Below are 14,451 nucleotides of genomic sequence, written 5' to 3' on the forward strand. Positions count from 1 at the left end.
GAGCATTTAAGATTATCTTAAATGCCTGGAACCAGTATACCTCCCAGTCTTTCATAAGGGGTTCTGTGTGCCTACTGGGGCATGCCTTCAACAGTATCAGTCAAGCAGTTGAAAACTCTGCCTTTGCCTTCACTTCCTGCTTGGGAAAAGCTTCAAGGTCAGCCAGGTTTGAATGCATAAGGCCATCTCATGTCTTTCTTGAGCATGCTCACAACCCTGCATGCACACAGCTCTATACATGTGCATGGACTTCTAGACTCCCACAGATATGTCAGAGCTGTTCAAACCCCTATGAACATTTAATTTACCAGCTTTTCCTTTAAGCTTTTTGGCTAGTCTGTCAGTTGCCCCAAATAATCCAATGCCTCAAAGAGCCAGGAAGTTAAAACATTTTGTCAAAAGTTCTGTGAGGAGAAGACTTTTTGCACTGAGTGGACTCCAAGTTAGGTCAAATGCAAATAGCTTTGCAAGCAAGTGACGTCTTCCAGAAAACGAGCAGATGAGTCAGATAATGACAGTTCTTTGGGAATGAGACTCTGAAAGGGCTCTACCTCTGTTCTGCTCCCTCTGGTGGCTGAGTTGGAATCTAGGCTATTGAAAATAAGGCTACCATAGAGCTGGAGAGCGAATGAGGGAACAGTGCCACAAAGCATGCTGTTCAATACTGAGATTCAGTTCTTAAATAAATGTTTCCTGAGCTGCTGGAAGCTTATAGTTAGTATCCAGAGTCAGAAAAACCTGGTTCTGACAATTTCTTTTTTTGCCAGATTTTTCATTGTTTTTACAGAAGAGAGAATTTTCAGAGATCTTATGCCACCATTTTGGGTTATATCTCCCCTGCAGTTTGTAACCTCACCCAGGGTTTGGCCAGAGCAGCAAGGAATAACCCTTTGTAGTTAAAGTAATTCCCTCATTTAATGGAACCAGCTTTGCTGGTGTGAGTACCTTGAAATCACAGAAACCCGATTTAGAACAGATATCCTCTTCAAATTGCTTTTTGAAATCTTTTTGTCTTAACTATAAATTATGATAATATTCTGAAGTCAGTGAACCTATATCCAAATCCTGTTCAAAGCTACAAGTATATACTATTTCATTGTGTTGCTAAAACATAAAGTCTAACCAGTCTTCTATGACTGTACTTTTAGATATGGGTATTTTCAGATATTAGCCTCCCCACATCACTGTCTTTTTATTTTATTGAAATCCCAAATTCGCTTTCCCCCTCCCAAATTTGCTTTTGATTAACAGTCAAACCTTAAATGGTCCTCTGAGAGAAACAAAATCTGAAAAGGTGAGATTGAAATTAAATGATTTAAAATAGTATTGGAGCATTCACATTTCCATTGGTGCTAAAATATATCTGAACATGGAATGGAATTCAGAACTCCATGAAAGAGAGCTGGTGACAAAAGAGGTGATGTCACACAGCCTAAGGCCTGATAGGCATACAAGTTGGAGATGGACAGTGGTTGTCCATTCTGGTCGCACTGGTGGAGACTGTGCTTCTAAAAGCGAGCTCTTCAAACTTAGATCTCAATTACTCCTAACAGGATAATTAGAATTTTCTTTCTCAAATTAAGGGTTTGAGAAATTCCTGATAAGATGCACTGCTCCCTGAAGTTGATTTTAATTGTAATTTTTTTAACCTGTCAGCATTTATCCAGCATTGATGGCTTAGATGCTTGTAAGTATGCTTTGGCAGTTCGATTGTTTATTCCTCTCTTCTGGCTCACTTTTCCCCAGTTTCAGGGAGTCAGATTAAACAAATTGCTTCTTCCACACAAATGGGACTTCCTGGAAAGATTTAGCGTTTAGGAGGAAAAATGGCAGTTGTCAGAGGGAGAATTGAAAGCTTCCTTTTCCTGAAACACATATCACTTGCAAAATAGATTAGTATATCCTTAGTGTTTTTGAACATAACATTAAAAAAAAGTCATTCCCTTAATAATTGCCATAGAAGATTTTTAAGCCTGATGTACAGACAAGAGTTTAATTCTGACTCTGAAAGGGAACATATTTCAGGAGGCCCAGGTGTTTGGGAATAAAACCATTTGCTCAAGTGCAGGCTGGTTATTTACAGCTGCACTTTACTGCATGTGAAAGAGAAAAAGATTCTGCCCACTTTCTTTCCTTCCTTCTCTCTGGACTTTGCATTTCAGTCCAATCTCATTTAGAAATGAACCCTTTCCCCCGTCTCTGGACCAGCTTAGGGTCCTGGGCCCCCCCAGGAAGATTCATTTGTGTTTTACACGCATAAGGATCTGTGGTTTGGGTTCATTCTTCCTCCACTGAAGGAAGCATATTGAGGTTGCTAGGTGGCTGTGGGGAGGGAAACCACATTCACTGCTTGCCTGCACTTCTCTGCCTAGGTAAAGCTTCCCAAGTTAACAGGATAATTATGTTGTGCATTTGTGGCGGTATCCTTTTGGCTGTGCTTGTGCTGGCAGCTGCTGTCTTCTGTCTTTACTACAAAGTAACCAACGCATTGAAGTGAGTGATGTGGGTAAGAGTGGCTAACACCCCCTTAGATGGGATCCTGGGGTTCTGTGCTTGAGTAGGGTCATTCCTTGCCCCATGGCCGCACCCTGGGTGAGGTCAGGAACAGCAGGAGTGTTTGAAACGACAAAGGCAGTGCGTGTAGAATCTTGGTTTCTTCGCCTTCCTGTTTGGGGCTGTTAGCTCATAAGTAGAATGTTCTCAGCCAGGTGGCTCTGTGTTGCTTTTCTGTCACTTGGCCTCATTGAGTTTACCCTCCGCTGGCTAATTCCAAAGCACTGCAGACTGAAGACTGTGTGAATGAGTCTCTCTGCCTGTGTTCACTCAGAGGACAGGCTGAGTTGATCTTCTCTTGCCTGAGTTGGGGAGCTCTCAGTGTGCCCTTGGCCTTGGGGACAGTGAGGTGGGCCTATAGGACTTTGGGGAAGCTGAGTTACAAAGGAACCTATTTGTTCAGCCTTAAAAAATGATCCAGCCATGGTCACCCAGGACAAGTTCACTGTGGCCATCACCAATGGGTCTTATCCCAACCTCCGATGCTGTGATGAATGTAACTTGTATGCTGGCTTTGATCCCCTGCCACGGTGCTTCTATGATGCATATGAGGGAATCTGACCTGGGTGGGCACAAATATCTTTGTGAGCAGTCTTTCTCTCTTAGTAGAATGTTTTATTATTCAAGTCAAGTTCTGTCTCTTTGGTTTACATTATATGATGTACTATGTAACATATTTATGTACTTTTGAATAAATGAAATATTGAAAATATTGAAAAAAAAACTAAAGCTCCTGCATTATTTATGTTTCTCATATTATACTTATACTTAGGGTGTGCCTCCACATTCTGAGTAAACATATGCTCTTACTTGTGTTTATCTGTAATACAGACCAGATTGTTCTGTCTGATAAAAAATCAAACAGTTGGAAGTTGGAAAATTCCAGGACAAAATAAAGACAGGAGTAAAAGTAAGGTAGAATGAGGAAGAGGAAATAGAAGTAATAAGTCAATAGTGTTGACAAATCCCTTCAGGGTGGAAATGGTTAAACTTGTGTCTCAGCAACCTCAAACAAAGGGCCGAGAAAACCCTTCATCCTTAGTTGGTGTTAGGAAACTATGAACTACACAGAAGTCATCTATTTCCTCAGTGACTCACATTTCTTAGAGAAGAAGTTCTTATTTGGTCTAGGACGGTACTAAGAAAGCAACAACATCAGCAAGAAGGATAGATAGATGATAGATAGATAGATAGATAGATAGATAGACAGATGCATACATACATACATACATACATACATAGATGGACCATCCTTCTTGGAAACTTAATAGTTTTCACATGTTCTAATTAAATTAATGGGTTTTTAAAACCTGGATAGTGTTGGACCACCTATCATCTCTTGACTTATATTTGACTAAAATGGAGGACTTTTTGGAAACTGTAAGGCCTCCCACCTGGAGCATGCTTGGTGTGCCTGCTTTCAAATAGTTTTCATCCTTGGAATGGATTCCTTGCAGTAGAATGTGAAAGAAAAAGAGGAAAAGTTCACACTTCCCCAATTAAGCCTACTTCCCATCTCATGTCTGAACCATGGCAGGAATGTGACCATCAAAAATGACAACTTGGGGCTTCCCTGGTGGCACAGTGGTTGAGAGTCCGCCTGCCAATGCAGGGGACACGGGTTCGTGCCCCAGTCCAGGAGGATCCCACATGCTGTGTAGCAGCTGGGCCCATGAGCCATGGCCACTGAGCCTGCACATCTGGAGCCTGTGCTCTGCAACGGGGGAGGCCACAACAGTGAGAGGCCCGTGTACTGCAAAAAAAAAAAAAAAAAAAAAAAGACAACTTTATTCTCAGATTTTGAAACCATCTCAATTGAATTTTACTTGCTTTGAAAATTTGAAAACTATCTAAGGGATAGCACTAAATTTCAGGTTTAATCCCATTCATATGAAAATTCTTATGAATTCCTTTCTATCCTCCTGTTTTTGAGTCAGACTAGAAAGAGGAGGGAAGCATCATAAGTTAGAGACCATATTTACTCCTGGATCAGTTACTGTGCAGCTAGTCTAGCCAGGTGCTCTGAAAACCTCACATTCCTCATCTAGCAAATGAGAGACTTAAGCCTGATGACTTTGAAGCTGCCTTCCATTTCTAAAAATTTTTCTGTTACCTGGATTTAAGTAATTACACATCTAATCCAAAGGGCCACTTTCATATTGCTCCATAAAAATGGAATATACATTTTTGGCTTTGATAAATATGATATATTCCAAGCTGCTGTTGAAGAAACATCTAATGAACATTTATAACCTAAACATTATTTCACCAGAGAGAAAGGTGTTACTCAACAGATAATATAATAATTACCAGTAAATTCAATAATAAGAAGTGCTTCTCCTTGTTCTTGTTTTCTGGATCTTAGAAATAAACTATGAAATCTGCATGTCTTGCTTAGGATGCCTCTTTTCATAAAGTATCAGTGATTTTAGTAGAAGTCTTGAAAATAATACATGAACATTTATTTGATTCAAGAAGTCATTATTAAAACCAGGATTCATGAACCATATTAAAGAGAGGTGGCTTAGATTAGAAGAAAAAAATAGATCATCTGAAGTCCAAAGTGTTTTGCAAACGCTCTCCAAAGAACTGGCAAGGTGTTGGTGTTTTCTTCTGTGGTGGCTTAACACATATATTTATACTTTTATATCAGAGTGATTTTTAGACAAGAAGTTTTCAACTCTATAATTAGCAATCCACAATGGAAGTTTTGACACATAATTACAGCATTGCTTAGACAATAATAATATGAGAAATATTAACGCTGAATGCAGTATTTCTTGGCACACCTCTGGCTAGGTTCTTATTGGCTGAGAAACAATTATATATGACTAGTAAGTAATTCATACGTAGTATGAAGTGAATGTGACTGTACGAGGGCAGAATGCATGTACAACAGGTACTTCTAGTTAAGCCACGTTCAGTCACTGCTGCCGGTTTGGACTAAACTGTTCTGGGCACTAACAGTGGCGAGCATCATCAGAGGTCACTGAAGTCTCACAGAGGCCTCCTCGTTCTGGGTCGTGAGCAGCTTCCCTTGCAGATTGGATCCATATTTAAAGCAGAGGGGATGGCATCTAACCCGCTGCAAATCGCTGGACTGGTTCTTGGGTTCTTCGGCATGGTGGGGACACTGGCCACAACACTTCTGCCTCAGTGGAGAGTATCAGCTTTTGTTGGCAGCAACATTATTGTCTTTGAAAGAATCTGGGAAGGGCTCTGGATGAACTGCATCCGACAAGTCAAGGTTAGGTTGCAGTGCAAGTTCTACAATTCTTTGCTGGCTCTCCCACCTGCCCTGGACACAGCCCGTGCCCTCATGTGTGTAGCTGTTGCCTTATCTCTGATTGCTCTGATTATTGGCATCTCCGGCATGAAGAAGTTTCAGTGCAAAGGCTCTAATGAGAGGGTTAAAGCATATCTTGTGGGGACTTCTGGAGTTCTCTTTATCCTGACGGGCATCTTCGTTCTCATTCCAGTGTGCTGGACAGCCAATATCATCATCAGTGATTTCTACAACCCAGCCGTCCACATAGGTCAGAAACGAGAGCTGGGAGCGGCACTCTTCCTTGGCTGGGCAACTACCGCTGTCCTCTTCATCGGAGGGGGTCTGCTTTGTGGGTTCTGCTGTTGCAACAGAAAGAAGCAAAAGAACAGATATCAAGTCACTGGGCATCCTATGCCATACACAGATAAGGGACATGGGACAGTGCTTAGTAAGACCTCCACCAGTTATGTCTAACACCTGCTTTTCACTCAAACTGTGGGTTATGATCAATGTGTTTTATAGAGTCTTGCCAGAAACTGTAAGTATGTCAGGCAGGAGAACTTGCTTTATGACTTTTTTTATGTTTTTAAATTGAGATGAAAAGTTTAAAGGGCATATAGATTGTAGTCACCTGTGATAGGAATAAAAATGACTTGCTTTAGACATTCTGACCTCATGTGTATTAAATGCATTTACTATTACTGGACTCAAATAATCCCCATTCCAATCTGTGTAGTCTAAAATCAAGTATGTCCATAATCCTTAGTATAATGATAGACTCTTTATTTGTCCACAACCATATATTATCTGTTAAGAAATGGGAATTCTATTTTAATTGATAAGCTCTAGCAATAAAACATATTCTAAAATATAAGCTAACTTATTTTTTCTCCAAGTTATTTCTTATACTAACATGGTAACTACTAAAATAATGACTTTTTTTCTTTTTAAAATAAGCTGCAAATAATAGACATCAAATAAGGACTTTTAATTGAATTTATCAAAATATGAAAATGTTTGTTCAGTGAAAAGAGTTGTTTCTCCTTTAGGAAACTCAAATGTACTAGAAATTAAACACTTTTAGGGAGAAGGGAGCTCTGATTTCTGTTAGGATATTTAAGAAAATGATTTTAAAGCATCTAACATACAGTTAAACTTGCTTAGAATTATATATTCAAAGGAAACTAATTTATAAATGAAAAATAATATGCTTTCAGAACCTATGATGTGCACCTACAAGCAAACAGAATTATCTGTCTTGATAAGACACATTAATAGAATACTATGAACTCTCAATTCTCATCAACAGGAAATACAGTCCCAATTAGGAAATTGAGGTTTGGGTGTTGAAGGGAGTGGTTTCTGTTCCTTGTTTTATTCTTTAGTCATTGCACAGGTCTACACACTCTAAGTAAAATGGAGAATCAAGGTCATGATTCAGGCAGTTAGTCAGGCCAAAGTAAGTACCTTCTTTTGTATTCTCTAATAAATAAATAGGTATGGATAAAGCATTTTGTTTTCTTCGAATTATATGCATTATTTTCTCAATTCTTCACTTCCCATGTATTAACATGCCAATATTGGGTCATACGTGTGGGGGTTGGGGGAGATGTAGACAAGTGTTTGTGGGGCAAGGCCACTCCTATGGGATGCTTCTGAATATCTCCAGTGTCTTATGAACCAATTAATGTTTATATACTTTAACTCTTCAAATTTTAACTCTTTAAATATTGTGTTTATTTTATAATAAAGATGTATTTCATTTACAACATATAATTTCAGTGAAGAGATAAAATTTGTTCACCAAATATTTATTTTATGTCCATGCTTATTATAATAAAATAATAAAATAAAATAGTTACATATTTTCAATGATGTTGGTCTATTTTCCTGAGGGGTTAATTTGAAAATGAAGTTCTGTCCTCAAAAGATCATCTAATAACTCTGAAGCATTAAATCAGAGATAACTCAAGGCTAGATGTTAATGTCAAACACTCATTCCATTCTACAAACCACCAGCAAGACTTCAATAAGGCAAACCCTTGGCAATATAAAACTGTATTTTAAAAATTAGTAATACATTAATGATATAGGCCAAATAAATGTAAAGTTCTTCAAATAATAGCAATAAAAATAAGAAACACAATAATTTAGATAGATTTTTCCTAAGATTACTTTATTTTTCAGACAATTGAGAAAGACCAAAATATTGGGCATGTTGAAAAGGAGTCATTTATCTCACACAAACAAATACATAAGACATCAGGACAAGCAAGATATATGCTTAAGGGTTGTCATGGAATAATTTGTCTTACCCTTTGGCTCACCAGAAGAAGTAATTAGTCTGGCAGGATGGGTTCCAGAATCTAAATGAGGCATGATATCCTGCTAGTCAGAGAATCAAAGAGTAAAATTGTGTAACTCTAGATAGAGTCATAAAATTACTAGAGATAACATTAGCTACTGAATATGGGGCAAAGTTTTAGGGACTAAGAATTATTTTCCTTGCCCTTTCATTAATCAGAGCATACTTTGGAAAAAAAAAAATTGTTCCTTCTCTCTGCTGCACTATTTTTCCTTCTATGCCAAAAAAAATTAATAATTTCAACGAATTTCAAGGTGCATTGTAGATGTAAATATCATACCACAAACTCAGGTGTGGAAGAAATGCATCTTTTTTTTAAAAATCCAATTTAGATTCAACTTCTTGGATATTTTCCCATGTATTACACAGTTATTGGGGTCTTCTGCAGGGATAAGCAGTGGCTGAGTGGTGGGTTCAGGGGATGAGTCCATGATCATCACTCCATAGATGTACTGAGAAGATGTCTATTATACCTGCCCACAAGGTCCCTTTAGGCTTCTCTGCTCGGTCGATTTTCTGTCATGCTTGGCAATCTATTTTTGAGACTCTCTTGTTCTCGGCTGCTTGGATTGGTGGATTTCAACCCTGGCTGCATATTAATAGAATTGCCAGAGGAACTTTGAAAACTACCAATGCAGCCAGTGTCCAGATGACCTATGACATCATTTCCCAGAGTCATGGCAGGAATCTGACCTCCTTACTTGGTTACCAGCTGTCTACAAGCAGTGGTAAAACAAATTTTGCCTTCTCCCATATGAATTTTTTTTAAATATCACCTCCACAAATCTCCTCCTCCATTGTCAAAATTTTTATACAATTTCATAGACACTTAGGCATTCAGAAGCAAAAATGCATAAATAAAGACTGAAACTTCTCTAGGCGATCTTGCTTTCAGTTTTGCTATCTACTCCCTATCTAGAGAACCAGTGAAATGCATTGCTAACTGCCTTCTGGAATGGGGACCAGAGAGAGGGGGGAAATATAATATTACCTAGCCACACATGGTTAAAATGTTTTACAAGACTAAACTTTGTAGGTTACAAATTTAACTAAATGCACACTAATAATGCTTTTCTTTTGCAGAAAGATCTTGATACATTTAAAAATATTTAGTTGGGTTCACTTGCTCTCCACAGCTACCACATACTGTAGACAGTGCAGAGAGCATTATCAACATATTTTAACTAAGAGAACTGAAAGTTACAAGGTTGTAGGACTTGGTCAAAGTCATATACCAACATTGAGAAATCAAGAAGTCAACCATACTAAGTAGAGACAATAAATATTTGAGGAATGATCAAGAAACTATATATGTCAGTATAGTAATTTGAGATTTTAGCTAATATGAAGCTCCTCTTCCCACAGGGAAGAGATGAAACAATAGAACTCAGAAGTTTAAAGACAGTTCCTGTTTTTTTAGTCTGAAAAGCCTAAATTCTGAGGAGACTGTAGGCAAAGTATAAAATGGCTCCGTCAGAATCAGGTTTTTCTGAATCTTAAGATTACGCAATGATTTCTTTGGATGAAGGTAAAATAAAAAGAAGCAGAGTTAAGATGGTCTAGATTTCAGTGTGTCCCTGGGAAGATACCTATGGACCCTCCCTAGTTCAGTTCTTGAGGAGTGAGATGCAGAGAAATGACAAACTCTCAGATGGGTTTGAGAATTTAAGGACAGAAATGATCTGTGTCCTGACCCAGGTGGAGCAAAGGAGGTTGACAGTTTTCCTCATGCGCTCACAGTGTTGGGAGATAAGAAACATCTCTGTGAGGTGTTTAGTCTGTCAGGCCAAGAGATAATCTTGCCATGTTTTCCACAGCTAGAACACTATGGGAACAGAAGAATATTTCCTACTCCCCTTACAATGGAACAGAGCATTCAAAAAGTCCTGGTTGTTGGGATTAAGTGTGAACACAGCAGTAACACACATGGATGGACAAGGGTGGAGGGAAGGCGTCCATGGCCTGTTTGTCTTCAGATCTATTCCTTGCCTTCCTCTGCTCTAATCTGTATCCTAAGGACATTGGTCTCTGCAGGCTGTGCAGTGGTATGCCAAGAGTGGGTGATAGCAGTTGTCCTTACCAGGTATAGACCATAAAGAGTAACTCTATCTGTAGAGAATTTAAAAGCAATAATAAATCCACCTAAATATCAGATCTGTTCTTTATTATCTTTACCTAAAGGTCTTTCTAAAAAATGTCAGTGATAAAGCACTCCTGCTCAGAAAGAAAAAAATTTGTGTTGGTCTAAGTCCTGTAAATCACTGCAGTTACTGTAGATGTAGAAAATAGACAGAGAGACAGATAGATGATAGATAGATAGATAGATAGATGATAGATAGATAGATACATAGATACATAGATAGATGATAGGTAGATAGAGCCAGCAAAGAGCTGAATTGTGTCCCCTGCTAAAATTCATTCATTAAAATCCTACCCACTAGTATCTCAGAATGTGACCATATTTGGAGATAAGGTCTTGAAAGAGATAAAGTTAAAATGAAGACATAAATGTGGGACCTTAATTCAATATGACTGGTGTTCTTAAAAGAAGAGGGTAGTTGGACACAGACAGGAACAGAGGGAAGACAATATGAGACACAGGGAGACAACAGCCATCTATAACCACAGAGAAAGACCTGGATCAGAGCCTTCCTTCACAGCTTTCAGAAAGAACCAACTCTACCAACACCTCAATCTTGGACATCTAGCCTCCAGAACTATGAGAAAATAAGTTTGTGTTGTTTTAACCACCAGGTCCATGGTATTTTGTTACAGCAGCCCTAGCAAACTAGACAGATATAAATAGATGATAAATAAATGGTAGATAGATGATAGATAAATAGATAGATAGATAGATAGAAAATCTACAGTGAGCCTTGACACATGGCTATATGTATTTGTTTCAAGAGAGAATTTTTCCTTACATTCAGCAAGGCTTATTTTTCAAATCATCACTCCGTTTACTTGGTTTTATTGTTTTAATTTCTTTAACACAAATAAAAAACCCCAGTTGCTGTAAAATGACAAAATTAAAGTAACTTGAGTTCTGTTTCTACGTCTTGACAGTGTCTCTGCTACAGAAATTGGAGACACACACTATGTATACACTAGGTAGCTCCAATGAGTCTAACCTGTAATGAACTTACTGGGGTTTCTTCAGAGTTATGTCTGTAAAGAATACAGTGTCCATTAAAGGATAAATAATAAAAAAATGTGTTAATTTTATAACTGAAAACAATGTCTCTTACTGAGGAGGGGGTATAAGAAAAAATAATTTGTATCTGGGAGTGAGAGAGGCCAGATAGACCACTGAGGCTGCCTTTTCCTGAGCTCCATGCTCAGCTGCTGCCCACTAGACTTGGCCAATAAGAGGTACAGGTTAGAGACAGGAGGGCAGTAGTGGTCCACCCCTTTTCTCTTTGTGGGGGCAGATGCCTCCAGTGATGACTATGTCTTCTTCCCTGCTTTGCCAGAATGAGCCACTTGTAGGTCCAGCTTCTGCCAGTTGCACATCACCTCTTGGGTCCAACAATCATTGCTTTTCTTTTAATTCCCTCATCTTCAGGAAAACAGCAGTTTTCTGCTATTATTAGTGTCTGGGAGGCTCCATGGTCCTCTTCTTGGTCTTAAATCTCCCCATAACCTGCCTAACCATGTCATTCTATTAAATTCCACTAATTTAAAAATATAGAATGATTTCACTTTTCTTGGTTGGACCTGAGAGACACAACAACTGAAAATCATCCGAAATGGGGTATCTCAGTCGAATCCAAGGTGAACAAATAAAGGTCATAAGTATTAGATCAATAACTTGGCTTCACATGAGCTTGGCTTTACAGAACTTAGGTACAACTCTGAAAAAATGAGGGAGCCTCACTGAATAAGATTAAGTTTGTATTCCATGGGAGTTTGCAACCAAAATTAAGTTCAGTTTTTAAAAATATTTGCATGGCAAAACACCTGGCACTTAAGAGATGGCAAATGTTTGCTGAGAGAATGAATGAATGATGAATTAATGAAGGAAGAAAATAAGAAGCAAATCACAATATAAAGTACCTTATCTGGGAGCAATCAAAAGTTCAATTCCTAAATGGGTCTAGAGGAGTTTTGTGGTTTTGATACTCTTAGCAGGATAGTTTCCAAGAAAATATTTATTTAATGGTTGCCCATTAAAGAATTACTGCAGACAAAACAGGACACCAAGAAAATACATTTAAAAGGGGCAAAAGTCTGAATTTAGACTGTGATATAGTAATGCTCAGAATTTACTGGTAGAAATGACTAGTAAAATATTCAGTAAGAAGCCAATCATAATATGGATAGGGCTATAGCAAAATGACTAAAACTTTTACCACAATAAAGATCTGTCAGATATTTTATCATGGCTGGTCTCCCTGTGAGATGAAGAATGCTTTCACCAGTTGAACAAAAACTCCCACACACTCTGAATAACGAGGTTGGTTCTGGATGTGGATTTGGCAGAAATGAATTTGTCAAATAGGTTCTGGGGAAAAAATGATAGGATATAATAAAAGAGATCTGAAAGTATAAAAGACAGCTGATAATGAAGACAAGGCACAACTAGGAAACAGTGCAAACTAAAATAGGGGTGGGGTGGGAGGAAAGGCTATGGTGATTGGAAGGGGAGGGAAAATTTCAACTGGTACAGAAGGAGAAACAAAGGAACATTCAGCTTTACCAGGAGGAAAACAATTCTTAAAGCTGGCACTGAACCTGTGATGAAGATTCTCAGAAGCATTGGAGACATCACTGCTATTTATAAAGCCCTTTTCCATCCTCTCCCGGAGCTGATGATGACATGGTTAGAATCATAGAATTGTAAGGTTGAAAAGGATCATGGAAGGAATTAAGGCTAAGACAGGTGAGCCTCTCTAGTTAACTCCTCTTCAGTGTGGTCTGACCCAGGGCCACCCTACCTTCTATCAGTAATTCTCCAGACCTAAACCTGCCTCCCTCAGGAAAAACCTGCCTCTCAACTTTCCACTCACCTTCTCTGCACCACCTCTTACTCCTCCTATTCCATCACCCTCAACTTGACCTCACACCTGTCCGAGCACTGAGCTTCCATTTGTATTGCACTTTGCACCCCTTGCAATGTCTTCTGATTTGACTCTTCTGAAAACGTTGGGCTCCTGAAGATTAATTAAGATTTGTTTCAATAATCTTGTCACTTTTTTCCAATTTTTTCTGACTTAATTTTTCTTAAACTATTGCTGAGAACTCTTTTCTTTAAGGATTTTTAAGATACACTGCTTTTGTATTCCTTCCCTAGATCCCACATGTATCTACTTCCTTTGAGAACTCATTCACCCCTGTTTTTGCAACTTCCAGTAAATGACAAATGGATTAGTAGAAAGAGCACTGGACAAGAAGATCCGAGTTTATAACATAGCTCTTCCATTCAAACTGAGCCTGTGTTCGCATCTACAAAATGTGGACAGTGAATAAATACTTTTTAACATGTACTATATGCTTATAAGTAGACTAAAGGTGCACACACACACACACACACACATAATTCTTCTTATTTTTCTTTTATAGGTTAAAAAAAAAAACTGATGCTCAAAGAGGTTACATAACCTTTCCAAGGACACAAGCAGGTCACTGTCCACACCCACATCAATGCATCTTGAAAGAGTATGCTTTCTTCCATGTGGTGCCCTTCCTCCCCATCTCCCCACATAAGGAGGATAATAACCATCTTCTCTACCTAGAAGGGCTACTGAAAGGAGAAAATCGGATTGTGCCTGTGAAAGCATTTTAATCATAAAGAAGCATTATGTAAATGTAATACATAATTATTATTATTATCTCCCAGGAGTCCAAGCCTTTAAGCTCTTTATAGTTCACTTGCTTTCTCTGCCCATAAAGTAACTAACTTGCCTGTCCTGTTGGCCTTAAACTTAGGCAAACATAATTATTATTATGTTTGCCTAAGCTTCATATTTCCCCAATATATTTCTCCTTCATAAGTATCACAACTTAATTTTTCCCTTAAAACATTGATGACTGCTACATTCAGTTTTTTTAACTGCTGTGGTCCTGGAGTAATAATTAATAGCACCTTCTTTTTCTCTCAAAACTCCCAGTGTGGATGATAAATTATATGGTCACTTAAGATCTCTCAGGTGCCTCCTGCTATGGTCCCTGTTGTCTACATTCTTGCTCACTGTGTTTTAAAACCCTGTCCCTTCCCCATTTACATTCATTGTTAATCCAACTGCTACTTACTCAGCTTACTGAG

At 38.4% G+C, this 14,451-nt stretch overlaps 1 protein-coding gene across 1 annotated transcript; it reads left to right on the plus strand.

Annotated features, from left to right (window-relative positions):
• Nucleotides 1–5,623: 5,623 nt before the first annotated feature.
• Nucleotides 5,624–6,295, plus strand: CLDN17 (claudin 17). The gene has a single exon (XM_060099961.1). The coding sequence runs from the start codon at nucleotides 5,624–5,626 to the stop codon at nucleotides 6,293–6,295; it is 672 nt and encodes a 223-aa protein (XP_059955944.1).
• Nucleotides 6,296–14,451: the final 8,156 nt, after the last annotated feature.

This window comes from Mesoplodon densirostris, chromosome 5, assembly GCF_025265405.1.
Source record: "Mesoplodon densirostris isolate mMesDen1 chromosome 5, mMesDen1 primary haplotype, whole genome shotgun sequence".
Lineage (NCBI taxonomy): Eukaryota > Metazoa > Chordata > Mammalia > Artiodactyla > Ziphiidae > Mesoplodon > Mesoplodon densirostris.

What these genes read in the sequence shown, in the direction of transcription:
- CLDN17 (XM_060099961.1), top strand. Translation starts at nt 5,624, where the DNA reads ATGGCATCTAACCCGCTGCAAATCGCTGGACTGGTTCTTGGGTTCTTC.